The sequence below is a fragment of the Pteronotus mesoamericanus genome, unplaced genomic scaffold, assembly GCF_021234165.1.
Source record: "Pteronotus mesoamericanus isolate MK-2021 breed Mesoamerican mustached bat unplaced genomic scaffold, CSHL_Meso_final contig_173, whole genome shotgun sequence".
NCBI lineage: Eukaryota > Metazoa > Chordata > Mammalia > Chiroptera > Mormoopidae > Pteronotus > Pteronotus mesoamericanus.
This window is the reverse complement of record NW_026555072.1, coordinates 16,229,414-16,254,044: the sequence shown is the minus strand read 5'-3', so window position 1 is coordinate 16,254,044 and position 24,631 is coordinate 16,229,414. Positions and strand designations below refer to the sequence as shown.

The following is a 24,631-nucleotide window of genomic DNA, read 5'->3' as shown; positions in this document are numbered from 1 at the left end:
TAAATCTAACTTTTGGTTGAGTTATTTGCTTGTGGGTATCTCAAATGCCTCATCATGGACTAACTGGGAAAGATAACCCCAACCAGTGGACGTGTGAAATCAGTTTTTTAATGTATGTTAGTAATTGGTGAAATACAATGGAATATAAGGATACGTCTTATATATAGCTATCAACCATCTATCGTCTTTTAGGTCTTATTAAAATCCAAAGTCAAATATAATTGTAACATTAAATCAGTTATTCTTCATGCACATTGCTATTGCTTCTATTATCATGGAAAATCAAGAGTTAACATAAAAATACAGTTAAATCAAGAGTTAACAATAAAAATATTCAGAAGGTCCCTACCCCAAGGACCTTCTGAATTTTGACTCTTTCAGATATAAAATCAAGAAGAAATGGCTTGTGGGGAAAATACATCTTGTTATTTTACTCTAAGTTGTTTTTAAATTTTATATTGGTTTGTACATCATTACTTCATTTTACCAAACATTACATTATTATGTTTTACAAATACCATTGGGAGCCTATTATGTGTAATTATGTAATGACATTTTAAATGGGTTTTATGGAGTTTTTTGATCTTGAGTCTATTTAATTATAAAGTGTTACTAACTTACCTTTACCAGATTGTAAAAATTTTTAATCCTGCATATAAAGAGGATCGAGATTTGGGGGAAATTAGAATGGAGAAGTTAGTAGTCAGATAATTAAAAACAAAGGACTTGTCCCTGAATGATCTAGTAAATCAAGGCAAAAATACTTGATTTGAATTTTCTTTATGGTTGTCTTAATCTTTCAATTCTTTTTGCATCCACAGACAGGAGTCTTGTGTTAGTGTAAGCATCAGTGATTTATGACATATTATGTTCATAACATCTAATAAGAAGACTAATAGACTGAAATGTACAATCAGCTGGAATTCAAAAGGATTATAGTTTAAATAGATCTTATATTACTTCTTCCAATTTCTTAGAATATTCAGTTGCTATTAAATCTTAGGGCAGTGGATTTCATAGAAAACAATATATCCATGGACTAACATGTAAAAAGAAGTCACAACAGTATGAATTATATTTTCCCTTGGCTACTAAGAAGTATTAACAAAATTATATGCTTATAGAGTTACATAATTGTCCTAGAAATGTTTTCAAATATACCCCGTGTTAAATGCAATCAACAATATCATATAAGAAATTCCCCAAAAACGTCTCATCTCTGGATTGAAACAAATAAAATTGCCAGTGCATAGGTCAAAAATGGCTGACTATCTATTGGTTGCATATGACTCAAGCTAACATAACTATAAAGTCTTATTTTCCAGGCTCGGACATCCTGGTTTTGGGAGGAGCACTCTGCTCAGGTACAGAGTGGTATCCATTCCTCTTCACTTTACAATTTCCCTGAATAGAATCAAAACATGTATGTGTTAGGAAATCCCCTATGATCTATACTGTATTACACATAGCTAAGAAGACCAAGCGTCTGATTACCAATCACCTTTTAAAAGAGAGAATCACAAAATTTCCAGCCAGCTGTTTGAAAGAAGAGCAGTTCCTTTTTCTTTGATGTGAGATATTTCAGTAGCCACAATATTTAATATTTTTCCAATCTGCTATCAATGATCAACCATCTCACCAGGCAGCCATTGCTTTAATAAACCTTTTAACCTATTAAGTAGATAAGCCAGGCTTGAGGACTAAACTATTAAAGTCAATGATATAAGGGCTTATGCAAGGTGATATTAGAAGATGATTCACAAAAGATTTATTATTTACCATGTGTACATTACGAAAGTAAAAGTAGCATGAGATGATCTCAGAAAAGCAATTTTTCGATTAGACACTGAAATAAAGTAAATGTATGATAAATTGACAAATCCACATTGCCAATGTCATGAAAAAAATAATGATGCAGCAGAGATGTATTTTTCAATTTTGACAACGGGGCTGCTTCCTACGCTCTGTTAAATTATTGTATTTTTAATCTGAAAAAGGAACCACTGGCGTTACAGAAGCCCAGCGTGAGGGGAAACTACTCTCAGAAAGCACATTGGAAGTTTGAAATTGCACCCGGATTTGGCTGTGTTTTCCTTTCGTTTTGTTTTGTTAGTAGCTGTTATTAGAGTACTAGTTGCAAACACATACGTGGGTTTGCCAGTAACAACTCACAATTTGTGCAAAGTTGAGTCTTCGAAACTGAGCAAATTTGCTCTCAATTTCCCTCCAGCGATTGCTGAGCTGGATCTGAGTTGGCTCCACCGCCACTGCGGCCCCATCCTCAGACAAGCCCTCAGCTTGCCTGCGCACCGCATTCAGCTCCTCTTTCTTCTGCTGCAATTCACGTTCAATTTCCTATTGAGCAAAACCAATACAGGGCCCAGGGCAGTTAGCCAACCGCATCAACCAACGTGCAAGCAGCACACACTTCTCTCAGAAAGTTCACAGGCTGTGGTTAGTTTATTGTCATTTTTTTCATAATTTACAAATATGGAAGCCATCACTGTCATCTTCACCCAAGAGTCCAAGTATTGTTGCAGTTATTTTTTGAAGGCTCAGTTTTAGATATTCGAATTAAGAAAATATTTCAATTGATCTAACATTTTTCTCTCTTCTAAATTCCTCTGCTCTTTTGGGGGTTGATCCAGATGGGAGTGATTAGTTATTATTAGGGACCATATATATATCCATATATAGAATATAATTTGGAGGGTAAATGAATAACTTTATTTCTTTGTAATAAAGTTTTGAGGGACTCAACAGAGAATGAAGCAAAATAAAAAGTGTAAAATCATAACAAAAAACATCTTCAGACAAGATGCAAATAAATCTATAGAGATTTGACAATGATGTGTGAAGATGCTCTGATGAAATGAATGTGCTAACATGAGAAAGAAGCCGTCCATCTACCGATAAGTCATTTGTTCATCTGGAACAAAGATACACAAAGTCAATTACAATTTCACCAGAAGACACATGACATTTCTTAATTCACTTTTACATTGTCTAAAAAGAAAACCGTTTATTCGTTCAACATTATGTCAGTTGAAAAACACTTACTACAATACATTTACTGCAACAAAATACAGTACAAGGAAATACATCAAATAAGAGGGAATGCTAAAAGGGGAAACAACCACATCAACATTTTAAATATGATCCACACAGTTTAAGTTAAATAAATAAAATGGCAGCAACAGAATCTAGGATTGACATTCTAAAACAACATTACCTTTATTTTCCTCTCATCTCTCGGTTCAGGTAAGCTGGCTAATTTTTTTTCAATGTCATCCAAGCATTTCAGGAGATCATCAGCCTGCCTCTTGTACTGATACCACTGATGAGAAATTTCTAGAGCCTTTTTTCTTCTTTGAGACCTCAAATCCTGTTCATGGTGCAGATATTATTAAAATATCAATATATATGTATAGTACAGTTCTGGCTGTAGTTATTTAAAAGTAATCTGAGTCCCTCACCTTCTTGTACAACTTTGGTTAAATTTCCATTAAAATGCTACACATACAAAGAGATGACCAAATTGTATATCGATGTGGCAGGGCTTATGCACGCGAAGTTAAGAAACCTGAACGACCTACTTAAAGTATTTTCTCTTGGCATGTTTAAACTGGACTGGAAATCCTGTGATATTTAATTGACTTAATGAGTCAACTAAATTATCACATAGTCTATCTGAAATAATTTAATAGGAATACAATGGAGCTAACTAGATACTTGTACAAACTTAAGTTTGTCCTTGACTTTTAAAATAAGTTAAAAACTTCTAAAATTTATATTGTATGTCCTGGGTTCATACACAAAATTTAAAGTTTACTTAGTCAAATAACCACATTCATGGTTTCAGAAACCCCTGTAAAAAGTTTCACGGGCCATTAATATTTTATGATTATCAATATAAAAAATCATCTTACTTATCATATAAATTGTTTCAAGCTATATAGGTAGGTGTGTGAAAATTGTATTTCTGTGAGTGGACATGAAAATGACAATTTAAATGTTATCCATTTTTTCTTTCAAGGCTTGTATGGCCAAGTTTCTTTTACTATGTCAAATCACGCTCCAAATGCAAATGAATGTATTATTTTAAAAAGAAAAGGGATAGTGTATGGTTTCCAATCAACTTGATGAATAAATAAGAGTGACTGATTTGATAACTCAAAAAAGGGGGGGTGAATTATCTTGCTCTGTACAAGCACACCCAATGTCTTCCCTGATCAATGGGATTTGTTGAAGTGCCATTTTATGGTGATGTGAGGGAACGTAAGAGCTCAGAATACAGTTTTCATTTCTTCAGAGCAGTAGCAGTTGGAGTTTCATGAACAGATTTAACTGGAGCACAAGAAAATAATGAGTATCGGAGAACTGAGGAAATCCATTCCGTTAGAAAGCTTCTACCTTCTTTGAAATATTTCCTAAGGACTAATTTCCTTCGAGCCACTGGGCAGGTTAACATAAGTTACTGAATTGGGTCATGGAGGTTGGCCTGGCAAGTGGAGTAGATTTTCATTAGCTGCTTCTAGCACATACTGGCAATAATAATCTAGATTTTGTTCTCCATTTTTTGTTTAAAACTGGGCATGTGAAATCCACTGCAGTTTATATTTTTAGTTGAATCTCTAAACCCCCTGTGGAGGTAATAAAGGCCTGGGACGAGACAGATGGAATGCTGCTTTTTTCAAAGGTACCAAGATACAGCCACGTGCATGGCAGTCGAACAGCGCCTTGATCGTGACGCAACTCATAGCTTTGCCAAGAGAAAGGGCTTGCGTTCAGAAAATCTGAATCTCCTCTTATTTCCTAAACACAAGGTGATATGTACTGTGTATAGACACTTAGAGACATTATATAGATTTCTTTCCAGGTATGCCAGATAAACATTAAACACTGCTGTTCAGTAGGACACATATCATCATATGACCAGTGTAGATGCGCCAGAAAGCGTGGTCACAGTTGGAAACGTGTGAATCACACAGGCTTCTGATTTTCTGAGCGCACTGCGGCTTGCTCTCGCATTCCCTCAAGGAACGGACCTTTTATATTTACTATATTTATCAGCAGTTACCTTCAGAACCCCCCGCCGGTCCATTAGACTTTTCTCGTGGATTACTTGCAGGCACAATATCGTGTAATTACTTTCTCAGCAGTGTTTATTTGATTGTCTGGCTATATGGGAAAAGGTTTTATACTCTTATTTGCATATAGAAAGCAGATTCCATCCACTTACTAGGTGGATCCACACACATAGCTACACAGCTCTAAGAGAGTGATTTACAACGAGAAGCCGGGCTACTAACAGGGTTACAAAATCAGCCATGCATGCAAATAGTGAATGTTGCAAAGCACATCAAAAAAAGAGTTATTCCACAAAACTCTTCACATGTCCAGTCTCAGCTCAAGAACTTTCCAGATATTATTATAGAAAAAAAAAAACACAACCAAATAAACAATACTCTATTCTGCACTTCCTGCAGAAATCCACATGAATCACATGGGTACTTGAAGCAATGCATTATCACTGGGTAATACAAGATTACCAGTTCCTCTTCGAGGACATAAAAATTATTTTTGAGGATTCCTACATAAATCAAATTAGACCCTTGCAGAGGCTGAGTTAGTTGCAAAGTGCGACTCTGTTAAAGGAAAAATGAAATTTATTGAAGAACAAAAAATCAAGTAGAATCCCAGGCCTTACTTATTAAATGAATATTAGGTTACCAAAAAAAAAGAAAGAAAAAGAAAATGGACCTACTGTAAATAAAATCACTAAGATACAGGAAGCAGAAAACCCCAAAATATAGATTGGTTATTTTGGCAGTTAAGCATGTTTTTTCAAGACATAGGTAAAAAAAAAACTTGTCTAAGCAAAAAAACTTAAAATTTTTAAGCAACGCATCTCTCAAAATCAAAGACAGCACTCAAAAATGTTAAATAAAGCACACAGATTGAACAGAAAAAAATGTATTTCTGGTCAGTAAGATCCTTAAGCAGGTTTTATTTATGCACAATATATTTTACCCTACATATGAAAAAGAAACCACAGGCAAGGTATATTATAATTTTAGCTCTAATACCTTGAGAGCATTATGTTTTGTCTGTAACAGCTGCTGTTTTATCTTTATTTCCTCTCGCTTTCTCTCATCTGTGATTCTTTGTTGTAAGTTGTCTCCTCTTTGCAACAATTCTTTTACAGTACCCTCATTGTCTTCACTCTGATTAAAAACAACAAGTACAGTCTTCATTTTGGTTCTTAAAAAGCTGTACATCGTTAACAGAGATAATAAAACATGTTATTTAAACACAAAGAAAATCCAATTTCAAACTCGCAGGGAATGTTATGATGAGATACTGTGCTCAGAGTTTGCCTTTGATATGCTGTATTTTAACTTTTAACAGAAGTAACTTTCCTCACGTCTAGTTCAAAAGGACACAGCTGATATAGGGCATGTGTGGGCAGATAGGGGAGTGGGGCACTTCCTCCTTTCAGACAAGTGCCGAATTGCCGTGAAAGCATTCCTTTGGTTTTGGTTTTTCAGTATATTTTTAGAAATTTAACAAGTGTGAAGAAGTAAATGAAACTTGTCATTTCTAATGTTAACTAATCCGTTTAGGAAGATGGATGTGGATGTGTGAGATGGCAACAAATCTTAAAATCCTAACACTCACTCCTGAAGTGAGAATATTTTGTTTTAAATGGGCACTCATTTCTAATAATCTCTGCTTTAAATAACCCAAGTGCCCAAATTTATGACAAATATTAGGGCATTAGTAAGGAACGATATGCTCAATTGCTGTCAAATGTTGCAAATAATCTCTAAAAATATGTCATATGTGTGTGTTATTTTTTAATAAATACAATCAAATAGGTATTAACATACAGTTAGAAAAATGCCTTTAAACATTTTCGATACGCATTTTGCTTTTCTGGACTCCGAAAATATTTTTATTTTATTTACTTGAAATTAAAATTATTTGCATAAGTGTTGGTCTAATATACCAGCATATATGTGACCATATAATTTTTCACATCTAGTTTCTTATCTTCCAATTCGATATATAAAAACTTTCTATCAAGGAGGTTTACTCTTCAAGACACTCCGATGAACTAAGAATAACAAATATTAGGCAACTTTTTAAAAGTTATATGCATGTATGTGTATAACTATTCATGGCATTAGATGTCACATTTTCAAATTTATAGTGCATACTTAAACCTCCCCAGGCAACTAAGCAACCGTTCTCTTTTTTTTAGAACAAATGGGATTTTTATTTGAGATTTGTCTGCTACTAGTCTATTGAAATAATGTAACAGACATATACAGGGGTGAGCAAAAGCAGGTTTACAGTTGTGAGTACACAAAACACAGAGTTTATTCTTGTATTATTATTTATTATTGACTTATTTTCCATAATAGCAACTGTAAATGTACTTTTGCCCGCCCCTGTATATTTATAGCATGTAAAAGACCTTATTTATTTTAATATGTCTTTAAAAAGTCTGCAACATTTCCTAGGGTTGAGGACAAAAAAGGAAAATAAACAAATAAGAAAAAGAAAAAAAAACATTTCACTTCTTTCCCTGCACCAGGTGAGGGCTACTGGGCAGAGGCGGTGATCCGCCCAAGAGGTAAGCAGCACTCTTTCCACCTCGGTGCCTTCTGGTTTCTTCTTTGCCTTGAAGAAGAGAGAGCTGTAACTCAGCCTCTTGGAAAGCTTCTTCTTGTCTTTCTTTCCATGAGCTGAGCGGGCAGGGCCACCAAACCCGTTACACAGGGAGGGGCGATTCAGGCAGCTCCCGAAAGTCAGAAATGGTACAACGCTGGGAGCTAAGATGGGTGGAAACAGCTCTCCTATTGCTTCGCATGCAATGTGAATATATTGCCTTTCGATGTCATTTTCAAGTATTGTCTGAAAAGTCTCTAGCATCAGTACATGTCGGAAATCTCTAGATTATACATAAAGGTTAGGAATGTCCTATACGTGATGGCCGTGAAAGAAGGGAAAGGCAATTGTGAAAAGAAGGTGGAGGGGAAAAAGTCAGCGAAAAGGGATGTGACGCAGAAATACTCAGGCCAGAGAGAAATATAAAAGACAGCTTGAAATTTACTGGGATGGAATAAAGATGATATGCGTTTGGGAACAGCCCGCCTGGTTACATGTTTTTATTCCCATGAAATAAGCAGCATCAGTTTATATGTATTTTAGACATATATTGTACTAGTTATTCAATTTTTTGGTAAAACCACTGCGGTAAACTTTAATAAGCAATGTTTACAATGTTTTTATTTTATGCAATTGCCCCTTCTCTGAAATAAATGTTCTAGTACCAAAAACGTGATTGACACAAAGTATCAGCCATCAATGATAGTTGAGTTTCTTATTGAATTTCCAGTTTATTTTCTGCTTTGATTCTTTTTCCCCTGCTATGGTTTATCCTCTGAGTTTGAAAAGAATACAGGTCAAAGCAAAATTGCTGAGCTATTTATTAGAATCTGTTAAGTGCTCCTATGTGGCCATACTACAATACTTTGGCATGCATCATAAAAGTTCAACAATACTCTGCATTTGTAATAAATCATTGGAATCCTAAATGTGCCAGGTGTGGCCTGAGAACTTAGTTGGAGACGTGAGTTATGTAACTTCTTTCCAAATATTTATTCATTTTCACTCCTAGTTCATTCACACTTTTATCACAACCAATTTACCATATCTTTATTGAAGTCTTCCTCTTTCAGATTCACCCCCTGCTGAATTTCAGCCTCCAGTGGTTCAAGCAATTTTTGTATATCTGAGTTAAACTGCTCCAATTCCTTCAAAGGAATGGAGGCCTAAAAAAAAAAGATAGTGCTAATTTAAATTAAAATTACTTTTTATTAGAAACATAAACCAAAAAATACATTTGTTCAACCTCCTGTTGCTAAAATAATGACATGCATTATGTTTCCATATTATACTTTATGAAAGTTTTGAAATACAACTGGGAAAGTACCTGAGGATGCAAATAAAGACAAACATTTAACATCATCAGAGTTGAACGCACATGCAAGACAATGCAATTCATCATTCTGGGTTTTTTTTTTTCCCAGCAAAAGTCAATTTCCATATATTTGACTGGGCTAATTGTTAACATTCTCAAGCTGAATTTGATCTTATTTTAAATATTCTGATATAAACACCATTTGGGTAAATATGCCTTATCAGAAATTGCCTCATTCATCAAATAACAGTAACCTTAGGTGGAAATGCAGACTCGTCTCCTTACCCTCAAAAACCAAATACATGGCAATCTGCTCAGATATTTCAAATGACATTTTTAGCATGGAGAAAGCATGACAGGCATACTCTCATAAGACAAACTATGCCATTAGCTTGCCTTAGAAATGCTTTCTTGGGTAGCACAACAAATTCAAATAAATGAAACCAGAATATTTCACATAAAAAGATCTGAATTCTATGCTTTTAAACCTTACAAACATCACAGTTTCTTTAACTTTGAAATTCATAACAGGCATAGTTGCAAACGACTTTAAAATATCTTGTTTTTCTAAAGAAACTACTCCAAGAGGACTGATGAATGAGAATGTATGGAAAATCAAATATATACTCAAAACAGTAGGCAATATTTAATTATAAAAGTTCAAACGGTCCACGGAATATTCTATTGATCTTTACTCTGTGCTCAATTCCTTTGCATTAAAACACCAGAAACTATTGTATGCTTGATAGTTTTTGAACTCATAAGATGACAGATTGGAATCTTATTTTCTAACAGAAGGAAGCATTTTCCATTTGTAAAGGCAATTCAGGAACAAGCCCCAGCGCCTTGCCATAGGATGACTGCATTTGTCAAGTTTGGTCCTTGCTTATTCTTCCCCAACTCATTCCCAGTCATGCTTTGCTTTTTCTTTATTGGACAGAAGGCATCTTCCAGAGGACGAAAAAGACAAGTGTTCAAGGGAAAAAGAAATATCTCAAGGTACTCAGTTACTAATGAAGAAGTGAATAATCAAATGCTATTTACCAGGGCATGGTTGTTACATGCAATATGAATAAATGCTTTTCTTCTAGGCATTCCTACACATGCCAGGAAGGATTTATGGGCTCTTTTGCCAAGTGACTTACTTTCAGTACTAGTTTTTCAATACTAATGATCATTTGTAATTTGCAATATCATATTAGGTTCTTGAACCAATGCAGAGTAGTATTTGAAATATGATTAAAGGATGTTTTAATGTCTGTATGATTAATGCACCTCTAAATTTAAAAATCATATCTTGTCCAAAGTAGTATAAAAGTGAAAAGGTTAACAGCTTTTAGAGTAATAATAACCACACAAAATTAATGTGGTGGTATTTTATGTTATTGAATTGTTATTCATATTTTGCTAATATTGAATAAGAGCAACCACACTGTTCTACACAATTTTGTGACTATTTGAAGATAAATAATGTTAAAATAACTTACTACTTGGATGTCAAAATAACACAGATCCGTTTGCTTGTCTCTTGTCTTACTCCTATACGTGCTTCCCCTCTTAGCTCATCTTCTCTCCACATACTCAAATATAGTGGTTTCAAAGGCTCAGAATGTGGGCCTCCCTACCTCTTTCTTAATTTTCCTTCCCATATAATAAATTATATGATCTTCCAAAATTTAACCGTAACTTTCATAATATCTCCCCAATATTCATCTTTAGCTGTGACTTTATTTTTGCATTCCAGTCTACATTCTCCAATCGCCAGCGAGTTCTCACTTGAAATGCAACATGTCTAGAAATGTGTTCAGTATCTTTCCACCAAACTGCTTGCAACACCAACTTCCCACAGTCTACTCATAGATGACCATATTTCCCAGTCTTTCAGGCTTAGAGCACACATTGTGTCGTTTTTTCAACACTTTACCCGAATGTCCAATAAATATCAAATAATTGTCCATTCCTTCACCATGATCCACTTGCTTTCTATTCCCCAAGATACCGCCTCTCCACTCTGCACACAGGATTTAAGGCTATAGCATCCTCACAGGGGGATAATCTCCTTCCCACGTCAACAGTTCTAGCCTGTGCACTGGGACCAGGGCAAGATACTCCCAAAACTTGACTTTCATTATGTTATTTCTCTGTTCAAATAGTACAAGTGGAATAAAGTCCAAAGTCCAGCATGAGAGTCAAGGTTTCCCCTAATCTTGCCCCCAAGGACCTTTCCAGCCTTTTATGAGGACGCTTAATAGTGATCTTTCCTGTAAGTGTATTGGGGAGCTCTCCCTCCAAATCCTCAGAATGTGTCTCGCATTCTGGTGAAGAGCCTAAGCTCCTAAATGAGAATGTCTCGGTTGAATCTGAGTTCCACCATTTACTCACTGAGGGAGCCAGGATCAGTGATGTGTCCTCTCTGAGCCTCTGTTTCCCTATTTGTAACACAAGAAGAAGAATATCTACCTCATGGGATTGTTATAATGATCCAATATCTTAGAATATCGTCTGATACATCCAAAATGCTCAGTAAACACTGGTTATTATTTCCTCTGAAAATTTATGCATCCATCTGACATACATTAAGTGCTCAATAAATATTGGCTCGTATTGTTTCCTCTCAAAATCGGGCCCATCCATTGGCTCAGTTCAAGACTTCCTCTTTTGAAAACATACTTTTTATAAGGGATAAAATAAATGCTTGTTGACATGGTGTTTTTATTTTACCAAGATATCTGACAAGCTTATGAAATTCTAATGGTGAACATGGAGAAATTGACACTCCGGGCTGGTAAAGTTGTCATTCTGAACAACACAAATCATTGATTAATTAATCTGCCATCACGGTAGAGGGAGGTCTCAAAGAGGATACCACAGGGCTTTGATTTGCTCTGGCCTGTGCAGGATTTTCACCAGGCATTATCTGTAGACAAAAAACCAAAAAACAGAAACAAAAACAACCCCCCCGCCAAAAAAAAACTCACAAAGGAAAAGGAATGAGTTCCATGCACATCCCATGTAAACGAGAAGTTTGTCTTATTCCACCCAGAGTCATTCCTGGTACGTACTATACACTCAAAAATGACTATTTTAAGTATACTTGGTATGAAATATTATATAATTATATTAGTTTCACGTGCACAATATAGTGAATTCCTGAAATACTAAGTGAATTAAAAAAACTTTCCAAGGAGCTCTTGAATGATCTAGAATTTGAAATAACACATCTTCCATTGTACAAAATTGAAAAGCCCTGACTAATAAGCACTTCATGTGTGCATGTATATTAATTTTTAGCCAAATGCTAGCAACAACATGATACCAGATGGTACAAAAATAATATAAGCTTATATAGACAGATTTTAGGGCACACTACTATGAAATAAAGAATTATTCGAGCAAGATAATGCAGACTTAGATTTCATTAGGAGTATGCTTAGAGTCCAGATTTTCTGATCAAAGGCTTCTCTGCATTTGTTAAAAAGGTCACTATGCATATTAAGAATTTGAATTAATATCTGTGGTTCCAAAGTGAACAACCAGAATCAATGAATAAAAATTATTTGGAGTCTGAATTTTTAGTTTACTATAGGAACAAATGATTAATGTTGCAGATTTTTTTCTTTTTAAAAGCACTAATTTTAAAGTAGTGAATTTCTCACAGCTAAAAAGTATACAATTAGAGGCAGAATCAATGTATTAGGGTGCATGTTAGAAGTGAGACACTTTTCATATCAATATGTCCCTGAAATTTTATCAACTTACAGGAAATTCTCTCCTCAGAATTCAAAGGATTTTGTTTATCTATAGCAGTGCAGCTAAACAGAATTATAATGCGAGCCATATATGTAATTTCAAATGTTCTATTTGCCATATTAAAGATTAAAATGTAGAATTAATTATAATATATATTTACTTAACCAATATGTCCAAAATATAATCATATACACCTATAATCAATATAAATTAAGAACATGATTGACACTTACTTTTTCATATTACTTAAAAACCCACTGTGTGTTTTACACTTACAGCGCATCTTAATTTGAGTAGCCACATTTCAAATACTCCATAGTCATATGTGGTTCATGGCTACCATATTAGACAGCACAGATTGACAGTAATTATTATAACCATGACATTGAAAAGAACCAATTGCTCATTATTAGTTCGTAATATGTCACAAGAGTAATGTCTTACTAATAACAGTCAAAATACTTATGTTTTATTTCGTTAATTCCAGTGAATTTAGATAACTCATAAAACGTCCATCTCATTCACTTGCATTCAAATATGTTTTCTGAGAGGAATATTCAGGAAGCCATCTGGGGATAGGAAAAGTTCTGGCAATGGGTTTGAGATGTTATATCAGGAGTCTATTCATTTATGTGCAATCCTAGGTTGTGTTGCAGTATTTTACATAAGCGAAAATAATGTCATTTGACTTTCAAGGGTTTATGCTTTGTCTCACCAGTAGATTTTTTAATCCTTGAAGGGGAACTATATCTTACACTACTTTGTATGTCCCATAACAAATATAACTCTTTTCCTTTGTACAGGAATGGAGATTATTGTATCAATTATGAGCTTTAGAACATACAATATATTAACTAAATTAACTAGTGACCAATTTTATAACCAAAATAAACATAACTACTCAACTCAATTATTTTGGCTATGGTTCTGGCCTATCAGACCAACCATTTGATATCTACGTGATTAATACTCTTTGTTTAGTCACAAGAGTTGGGAAAATTTAATGCCTTTCTGAAGCGTCACTAGTTCACCATTAGGTCATGGCAATTCTACTATGAAAAGCACTTTCCTGACCCATAAAATTTTATGTGTCATTCTGTCGTCTTCATTGTCTTTGTAATTTGCAATTCTTATGAAACTTTATGAAAGAAATGCGTATAAGCAATAATCCATAATTTAATGGCTCACTCTTGAGTAACCCAAGTTTAAAACATATAAAGTATATAATGCTTGCCTTTTCAACTCAGAATTATACTAAATTATTTAAAGAGGTTGAAATCAATGGTGGAGAAATCATCTTAATTATTGTGTGAATTACTTCTATTGACTTTAAAGAAAATATATGACCACAGAAGAACTAGAGTCACAATTAAATCACACAGTGTTAGTGCACACAAGATAGGTTTTAGAATACACAGAAAATAGTCAAACAAAAGTTACAGTATCATAGGAGGAAGTATATACCAGGCAAAGGTTTTGCATAATTTAATTTTTACTTACCTTTTCATCTTAAGAGCTTTAGCATGACTGTGTAGTCATACAAAATACAAATAAAGTAAAACATAGGGAAATTTAATAATCAAAAAGAGAGATAAACGAACACAAAAGAAAGAAGAGACAGAGAAACTGAGAAAGACAACACTTTGTTTTCCTTGATTTTTTAATGTTGCTTCAGATTGCTGAACAGCTATTGATTGTGCTTTTCTTTATGCTTTAGGATTAGTGAAGTTTAAGGCTTTGTTAAAGTTTTAGCATTAAAGGTGACACATAACAAGTTAACAAACAATAACAGACTGATAAGAGCAAAATCAATTACAAATTGATTCATTGTATATTGGAAGCATTCAAAAGTACTTAGATACACTTTATCATTTTTAAAATGTAAGCTTTCTTTTAGTTAAATATTACTTCCAACGTGCATAGATACACTAATATAATAATGACTGTGTTTACACAGAGAACGGAGTAAACATTTGTTAATATGGAATATGTCATCTCAGTCATCACGAAAAATGGTCACTACATTCAAATTACACTAAAATCTAAATTGAAAATAAATAATCCAAGTGCTACAAATTGGTTTAAAATAGCTTCAAATCAATCAGTCTCCTCTTTCCATTCTGCAGTTTTGAAATTTATTTATCATTACAATACTGGTAGAGAATAAAATAAAATAGAAATAATTCATGGTAACTAAAATGAATAAACTTTCAAGGACCATAACAGCCTATAATACAGAAAAGACATACTACTGATATACTCTGAAGGTTATTAAAATCAAAATATCTGGAGAGGAAAGAAAACTTACAAAGAGAAATAAGCATGCTGAAAATATCTATATAGAACAAAGATGATCAGATATTTTATAGATTTATTCATTCACTCATTTTAAATTCATAAGAATTAACTCCAAGAAATAGAAGAAATATTACTTTAAAATAAAGCAAATTTAACTCACAATGGTGACATTTCATTGGTTGTATTGTTTTGATGTTGGGTAAGGTATTGTTTTATCTTTGATGTTCTGAGGATGATATAAATTTTAAAAACAAAGTGGTAACTTTCCCAATTTGTGAGGCTAATTAAAGGACATTGCCCAGTATATCCCTATTGGTTTTGCACTGATGAGATTAACTTCATGCTCACTCTTTTCAGAACTGGATACAAAATATATTGATTGGTTAAGATACATTGGTGATTCAAGTATCAGCCCATTGTCTACATTATGTTAAGTATAAATTTGAATGTTTTTCTACCTCATGATTACATGAGCTTAGTAGTAGCAATTGAAATAGAAGTTGACAGGATTTAACTGTAAAATATATGGAGAGAAAGATGAATTAAAAGCAAAAACATAACATTTTGGGGAACTTTATTTTGTCTTGTTTTCTATTTCCTTTCTTTGTTTTTCCTCCCTCCCTCTGTTCCTCTCTCATTTCTGTTCTTCGTTCAACTCTTTTTGTTTTTAACACAAAGAAGTGTACTAAAGTCACAGCATTTTAAGTGGAATTGGACATGTTTATACTAATGCATGCCCGACCAACAAATATCCGATGACATAAATAGAGGTAATAAAGTACACAGTCAGCATGTTGGAGTAGACAAAACAGTGGACTGGGATCTGAGGTTTTGTAACCGGCTTTCTAACTGTGGGAACATGAGCAACTCAATGAATATTTGAAAGTCTCTGGCTCAAGGAATGGCTACTTTTGTATCTGTTAACTGATTGAAGGAATAATTTTCTTTTTAAAAGGATCACAATCAAGAATCACCAAATAGATTTAATCATTTTAAATGTCATGCTAATAAGACCCAGTTAGTTCCAGCACATGACTGCTCACCAAACTCAATTAATATCTACTCTGAAAACATTTTAGATGATTACAAAAGGGAATTATTATCAAAGTTTCAAAGCAATGAACCTTGCTATAGGAATAGAAAATTCAAATGTGGAAAAAAATGTTAATATAGAAATTCTATTGGTAGGTTCATTTCATATTTATTTCAGTAAAATAAAATTAACAGGTATAGTATTGTAGTAATATAGTATTACAATAGTATTGTAATAGAGTAGTTTAGGTATTAACCTGTTACTATTGAGAGTTTTAGCTGTAATTATTACATATTTAATACTCTATAAATTAGGCAATACCTATAGATCTTTATCTAAGTTTTCACCTATGTTTTCTGCTATAATTGCCTTGTAGAAAATTTTACTAAAAGTTATATATATATATGTGTGTATATATATATATACACACATATATATATGAAGAATAATTATACCAATTAACGGATCCTGTTCTCTCCTATCAAAGAAAGTGCTTAATTATAAATAGGCTCCAAGGGAAAAAAGATCAACATATTTATATTGATAACACTAATGAAAATTACATTTTAATTAAAATGTTCAAATCCAATAAACAGTATTTTGGCATTCTAGGTCACAGTCATGTGATGGATGTATTATTTACTTCCTACTGATGTTTGGGAGAGCCAAAATATCTATCTAATCTATCTTTACAGTATTTATACATTACTTTTCACATATAAAACGACTATTTGAGATAGATTAGGCCAACCCATGGTTTTTTTCCTGATATATTCTACAATAAAATGGGAAATGCGCTGGTTTTCTCATAGCCATATACACATATAGGGTATCTGGTCCAATGTACAATTACTTTTGATAGGCTAATACTGATTGGAGGTAAAAAAAAAAAAAACCTGACAATTACACTATGGATATTTATATATATGATGCCAGATTGTCCAAATCTCAACAATTTTAAGGCCCATTTGGAAATTAAACAAAATATAGTATATAGTATCCAATGGCGTGTAAATCTTAATAAAGAATTTAAGACATCAAAAACAAATTCACCGTTCTTCTGGCTAGTATCAATTGGAGGGCCAATAATTTTTAAATATTTCAGTTCCACAGAAAAGTGAACTATTTCTAAGTCTCTAGAAGAGACAACAATCTAACTAAGCAAGTTTTGTGTAAAAGTTTCATAATATTTTGTAACAAAGTAATGGCCTATATCAATAGGACATAGTTAGGAAAAGTCTGTTTTAATCAACATTCCTTTGAAACTAAGTATCACAATGTGACATACATATATCTCTTGATGCACATTTTATTCTTGTAATTCATATGCAGACTTTCATACTCAATTAGCCTTGAATCCTGAGTCATTTTCAGTTCATCATCTTCTTGGCGCTCCTATGTAATAATTTAACTCCAGGCTAGTTCTCCATGCCTCTAGGCAAGTGGTTCTCAAAGTGTGGTCCCTAGATTATTAGCATCACTATCACCTGAAAACTTGCTAGAAAAGCAAATTCAGACCCTACCCAAGGCCTACTGAGTGGTAGTGGGAGCGGGGGGGGGGGGGGCAGCAGGGGGGTGTTGCAATTTGTGTTTTAACAATTCCTCCAAGTACACAAAGGTTTGAGAGTCACTGCTCTAGCCTCTCCCCCTTTTTCCACACCCATATACACATCTTTACTTGAGGTGCTCGCTGTTTCTCATCTAGACTATTGCTATGGCTTCCAAATTGGTGTCCCTACTTCCTATCGTGATTCGGTTGAATTCTCTTCCCAGCAACGGTTGGACTAATCTTTCAATAGTGCATGAAAAAAACCATCAAGGACTCCTCATTGCCTACTGAATTAAGCATAAACGATTAGATTGGTGGCCGTGACCCCTGCACACTGTGTCTAATCATACTTTTCAGTCTTGCGCACAACTAAAGCTTCATGCTCCGTGCTCTGTAATCTGTAAGCAACCCGAGCTTCCTGTCCACTGAACATGCTTGAGCTTTTTCATGGGTTCATCCTGAACTGTTATCTCCTCTATGTTACTAGAGGGGCTGCTAAATTCACTCAGCATACACTCATTCTCGGCCCGGTATCCGTGAACATATCTTGCTGCACCATTAAACAGTAAATTCCTTGAATCGCTAGTAAGCTCCTAGCGACATAAGCACCACAGTACCAAACACCGTGACCTGAACGAGTACATGGTTGGTAAGAGTTCATTCAGGTTGCTCCCTTTCCCAAACCTTTCCCTTAGTTCTTTAAGATCGCCCTCAAATATCATCTCTCCCAAACTGCTGACCCCCGTCCGTCTCGCTCTTGGCTTCATAGAAGGGAAAGAAGGGTAGAGCTGCCATAAACCACAGGACTAAGCAGTAGGCTTATTTTTGCCTCCCGGTTTTCCCTTCTATGTTTTTGTCTCCTGTCACTTTCTTCTGCTGGTAGCATCCCTCTCCATCATCCTGCTATGCTGCCACATGCAGATGTCCAAAAGCAGAAAGCCCTGAGACACGGCATCTGTCCCCATTGATTCCATTGACTTTAACCAGGGTTCTAAACTTATCACTGATTAATTTTTTATAACCCTGACCCTTCCCATTAAAACTGTCATTTTTCAAACTGGCTTCACACAGGTTAGGGGGAATTAAGTTTTCTTGAAACCATGAGCTACTACGGATTGGACTAACTGAAATGCGAAGAGGTATTATTTCATGTATTTTACGGGTTGTATTTGCGGCAAGCCAAACTTCCTAGCGCTTCTTAACTTGGTCCACTTGATAATTTGTAAAGCTGCTCCTTGCGAAAGAAGTAGCAAACACATGTGTTCTTGGTCTCAGCCCATTCCAGGAGAGGCTTGAATGACGGATCAGCTATCCCTCCATATTTTTTTTTTCTATCTCAACTCTCAAAATTTGGTCAAGTCCAAGTACAAAATAATGGAGATGATTATTGATATCAATGATTTCGACCATTTTATATCTATTGTATAACAATTTATGGATTTTTAAATGTATGCCTTTATATAACTTAGCATTAGATTGTTTGATTCCTGCCATAGTCGTGAGGTTGAGATAGGACAGGCGTCATCTCACTACATTCCTGGATAGAAACAAGGCTCTGGGAGGTAAATGGGCATATCCAAGATCACACTCAAAGCGTTTTGTGCCTTGAAGTGAAGAACTTTTTCTTTGCACCGTATTGTTCCTCATTGATGGCTAAAATTAGCACTGCAGAGAGCTGCATCTAATGAACAAGTTCTCAGCCAATCAAAAACCAGGATGCCATGCTCACTGCTTTCTGGATTTTGGAATTTCTACCAATAAACAGTCCTTGCAGGAGACAGAGGTTTTGTATTCTTCTCCAACTAGTGAATGCAGGGATTGTTAGTGAGTTTCAGGATAAATTGTTGCTCTACTCAAGGGCCCTTTCCAGTTGACCTTTAAAATGCATCCTGAAATTAGTTCTTATACTAAGTCTATGTTCTATTCATGTTCCTTCCCAACCTACTTTCATTTGTTTATTTTTTTAATCACCATAGGTTATTTCATAGGTTATTCTATTGAGCGAAACCTGTTAACTCAACTACAAGAAGGCCGTATCCCAACCCAAACTTACTTTGCCCTATTATAATAGGAAACTGCCTTTGAGATCAAAGACCATGCCTGAGAATTCAGCATTTCCAGAATGACTGCAAGCCATCAGCAAATACGCATACAAATCATTATTTGAAATTTCTTATTGCATCAACAAAAGATCATTGGATTGTCAAATTTTAGAAATACCAAGGCCTAATCTAACTGACTAGTCCTGATTTTTAACTAATCTAACCCAGAAATTTCACACCTTTTCTAGGGATGTAACTTGTACCTCCCGAACCCTATCATAGGAAAGAGAAAGATTAAAGGGTAGGAACCCTACTGTCCAGTAACTTGTTATCCATTTTATACATTCTTTTCTAAATAATAACTCCTTTTGGGGGGGCAAGATCATTTTCCCTTTAAAAGCTACTAGTCTAGGTCAACTCCTTTATCTTCCAAAAGTGAAATGAAGTTGCAGAGAAATCACATGTTCCACCTAACGCTGACAAAGTTAGGCGTAGAATTCAGTCCTCTGTGGACATTATCCTCCTTATTATACTATGGCATTGCTGGGGCTCACCTCACTCATTAACTGAACAACTCCATAAAGATAAGCTAGTGTTAAGTATATTCTAGGATGGCAATGAGTATTTAAGTTTGTGTTTGTAAACAGATATTTTTAAAGTGAGTAAAATAAGGGTGTCCAACCCGTGGTCTGCGGGCTGCATGCGGCAGCAGGGTGGCTATGAATGTGGCCCAACACAAAATCGTAAATTTACTTAAAACTTTTTATCTGCTCATCAGTTTTCGTTAGTGTTTGTATATTTAAAGTGTGGCCCAAGACGATTCTTCTTCTTCCAGTGAGACCCAGAGACGCCAAAAGGCTGGACACCCGTGGTACATCTTTGTATATTCCCACACTCGCTAGCATAATTGATACTCAATAGCATTAGTGGATGAAATGAATAAATAAACAAATGTCAGATATGCTTTATCTTCATGTTTTTGCTTTCATGATGATAGAGCACAATTATCTTTTTGAAATCTCCAGATGGGCTCACTATCGTATCCGATTGTTTTTAGTAATTCTGAGAAAAAGGAATACTTAAAAAGTACAACTGTGATTGTCTTGTCAATTAATATATAATCGAAAATATCAATTTAAAATCTTACACCTTTCTTCAGGAAAGAAAACAAATGATGTACATCAAGTGGCTCACCTGAGGCATGACATCTGAAAGTCTACTGACAAATGTGTACAGAACATACAACAAAAATTCACAAACGTCTTCTGGCCAAGCTAAGCCAGCTACTATTGGTGGAGGGGGAATTCAACTCAGTTTTCAAAATCTACGAATCACAATCATGTGACATCTCTGATCTCAGCCTACTGCGGACAGAATAAGGAAAATCATACCCTGTTTTTCTCTTCAATATTCTATAGCTTAGTGACATTTTATGTACATATATAGTGGGAAGAATACAAAACTTAGTAATGAAGTATTAGCATTGATTCTTACATGATTGAAATAAACTTTGGTGGTTTAGATACTTCATACTCTAGGGATATCTCCAGAAGTAAAAATAACTGTCTTTTTAAACAGCAGAGGAAATTCTTACGCAAAAACAACTATGCCTGTTAGAGATTCTTTCAGGTGAAAATGCCTTACTCAAAATTATATATAAATGTATAGAACAAACAGGTTAACTTCAATATTACAAAGGAGAAGCAATGAATTAAGGTAAGCTAATATCTTTTTGCTTTGGGAAGGCGAGTATTGAAGTATAGCTATGTTTGATGTGCATAAAGTACTTAAAACATACGTTTCCATGTATTTTAGAAACTCCTTTAAATATGTATGATTATATACAACAGTGGTACATTGTAATGCCTTAGAAAATGAAGCAATGTAAACCATGCTCTTGTTGCCTCTCCATATTTATAAAAATAATTTTTCAAATGCATTCTCCTATTTTTGCTGGAATCCATACTTACCTGCCACGTCACATCACATTTTCTCACAAATAGTTCAGTAACGTTTTTCTCATTTAAGAGTACTTCTAGCCATTATCTGTGTATGTAAATACATATGTTTCTTGTACATACATTGCTGTATTTAAAAGCATATCATATATATTGAAAAGTGTGTCAAACTACCCTTTATAAATTTGGGAGTAATTCCTCGCATTCTGACATTCCCCCAAAGAGTTGAAATTCTGTAACACTATATTTGTATAGTTTTGCATGCTGCTTGTTAGATAAGATTTTGTCTTCATTAAGTGTTATACAAATATAAAGGCTGATCATGCAAAAGTTCCATATCCCCTGGGTCTCCATTAAATGGAATAAATAGAAATAGACAAATAAAATTACAAAAATTACGATATATGTTTGCCAATTATTTGTTTCCATGGTTCAAGCATGTCTTTATAACCTAATGGGTTTTTGTCCCAGTAAATATCGGCAACCAGCAAGAGCAGATTCGATGCACACACATATGCACACGTGCACAGCCATTAAGGAGGTATAAACACCCTAGATCATGCAGGGGAGGTACAAGGCCTTGTTTGGGAGATTTGATCCATATTACACACAAGCAATGTTGTATCGGGCAAAATGCGTCAGTAGTGCTTTCTTTAGACGGATGGATGCCTTTTGTGCTTTTTGTTGTCGTTGGCCTGCAGCGTGCTATTTGTTACTTTGCTGCAGGCTACCCCTGAAAGTTCATATGTAAACCAGCGTAGAATGCAGTTCGAGAATACCTGTGGCATGGAAAAGAAAATGACAGAGAGAAAGGGAGAAAAAGGGTAGGGGAGAGAGAGACAGAGAGAGAGAGAGAGAGAGAGAGAGAGAGAGATCTCCCCCATGATATTCAGCGATAAAATTTCCTTACACACATTTTGGCCTTCAGTTTCCTTTTGAAAACCTTGCCGCGGGGGCGGCCTGCCCCCTTCAGAGCACTGAGCAACCTCCGCAAGAGACCATTTATCACTAGTTTCCACCTTGGCGCAGGTCTTCCTACCTTTCCAGTCTTAATTCTGTGAGAAATGGCTGCAAATCGATGGTTGAGCTCTGAGATTTGGGGCTCTACTACTTTCCTGCAGTGGTTGCCGCGGTTTGCCATCAAGTTTGCTGCTTGGTCACGCGTGGAGTCCACCTTTGGGCGCATGTCATTCATTTCAGCCTTTAGACGCTATATTCCATGAGCAAGAGATAGGGCTTGAAGTTAGTAATTCGATGGAAGTAGCATGACAGTGAGAGAGAAAGACAGACAGAGACAGAGAGAGACAGAGCGCAAATGCAGAAATAAAGAAGCAAAATGCAATCTCCCATAAAACAGGAGTAAAATAAGAATGTATGTGATCTCAGAAAATTAGGTAGCTGCCCTTCCTTCCTGAAGTCTTATCTACGTTTATTTAATTTACTTAGTTTGAGAGTCTGAGGAAGGACACGGAATGTTTTCCTGACTTTTCTATTCCTTCTGCCACAATCGTAATATTTTATATTTAGTCTTCTTTTATCTTTACTGAATTTCACAGCTGTGGAACCACCTTAATGGATGTTTTAAGAAGGAGGTAGCTGACAACCAATTTCTTATTCTTCCTGGTACATTTGAGCTCCCTTTGATTTATTATATTGAATGCCACAGGCAAAACGGGTTTTCTAACCACATGGATTGTGTGTCACAGACGGAGGGGTTGCAGGAGATGCTGTCTGACACAAGGGGTCACAGGCTATAAGTGAAATAGCTCAGTTCCTATTATTCCAAAGACCTTGAAGGAATTTCACCACAAGATGACATTCCTTAACTATATATCAAGGTCAAAGGGAAAGCAAAATAATGCATAGGCGATAATGTCTATATGTTTCGGGGATAGCCTGAAGTACATGTATAGTTTTTCATTAAAAGGTTGTAATCCTCAGAAAATATCAATTGCATAAAAAGAAACAAATGAATTGTATAGACAGAAAGGATCATTTTGAACTGTTCTTTAAAGAGTGACCCATTAGTCAAACAGAGATATGGAAAAGTTCTGCAAAAATAAAATAAGAAATCATGAACTTAAATAAATTCTGGGAAAATTCAACTCCTTTTTTTTTCATTGAGAAAGATGTCATCAAATAGAGAGAATATAACATTAACAGAGTATCTTTGCACATTATACCTCTCACACCTTTTACACGAATCATTTTTTTAAAGTAAAGATCAAGCTGCCTTTCCCTTGAGGAAGATGATTTAAGATGCCCTCATAATCGTTTTCAATACAAAAAGAACAAAATGTCATGTTTACTTTATATACAGTTAAAAACAAAATCTTTGGTTTTATACAAGCTCCATATTGTTTCTGATCACTAAGATTTAGACACTGCACAGGCAAAATGTGTGATGACTGAATTTTAGGTTTTTGTTTCACTGGGCTGTATAAATGATGCCTGGGAACTGCCCTTTGTGTTAGATATAAGGAAGGGGCACTGCTATTAAAATGGAAGGAACTTGTAACACGACACGAAAATAAATTCCAAAATCCCTTTCTCATCAGAGTTTGAGTTATCTGTAACTAGCTGAGGGGTAGACATGGACAGATATCCAGATTACCAAACTCTCCATAGTCATTAACTCCCATTTGAATTATGAAAGCACAGAGGGAGGGAGGGAGGGGTGGAGGGAGGGGGGAGGGATGAGAAGGGAGAGAGGGAGGGAGGAATGAAGAATTTTTCACTCTCATTAAGTCCTGGGCACCTTTTAGGACAAACATGAATGATATAACTGTTGCGCTGTTTAAAAATTACTTTTCTTAATATTTTAGTTGCTACCTTAAGCACGTCTTCTTTTTGCTGAGGTTTCTTTTTCTCACATTCATCCAAAAGTGTCTCAGCACGAGTGATCCAGTTTGTGATGTGATCCACATTCTGGTCAAAGTTTTCCATGTGTTTCTGGTAGTCCTTGATTTTACAGAGACACACCGCGACATATTATTGGTTAGACAATGT

At 35.0% G+C, this 24,631-nt stretch overlaps 1 protein-coding gene across 2 annotated transcripts in view; it reads right to left on the bottom strand.

The window, feature by feature from the left end:
- Positions 1–24,631, bottom strand: part of DMD (dystrophin) — a 1,878,371-nt gene that overhangs the window by 1,122,677 nt on the left and 731,063 nt on the right. For both annotated transcript variants that reach the window (XM_054566574.1, XM_054566573.1), the window contains exons 36-41: positions 24,455–24,583; positions 22,662–22,832; positions 8,721–8,843; positions 6,090–6,227; positions 3,233–3,385; positions 2,173–2,355 (exon numbers count right to left, since the gene is read on the bottom strand). In XM_054566574.1, coding sequence (XP_054422549.1) covers positions 2,173–2,355; positions 3,233–3,385; positions 6,090–6,227; positions 8,721–8,843; positions 22,662–22,832; positions 24,455–24,583 — 897 coding nt within the window. The remainder of the gene's footprint in view (positions 1–2,172; positions 2,356–3,232; positions 3,386–6,089; positions 6,228–8,720; positions 8,844–22,661; positions 22,833–24,454; positions 24,584–24,631) is intronic.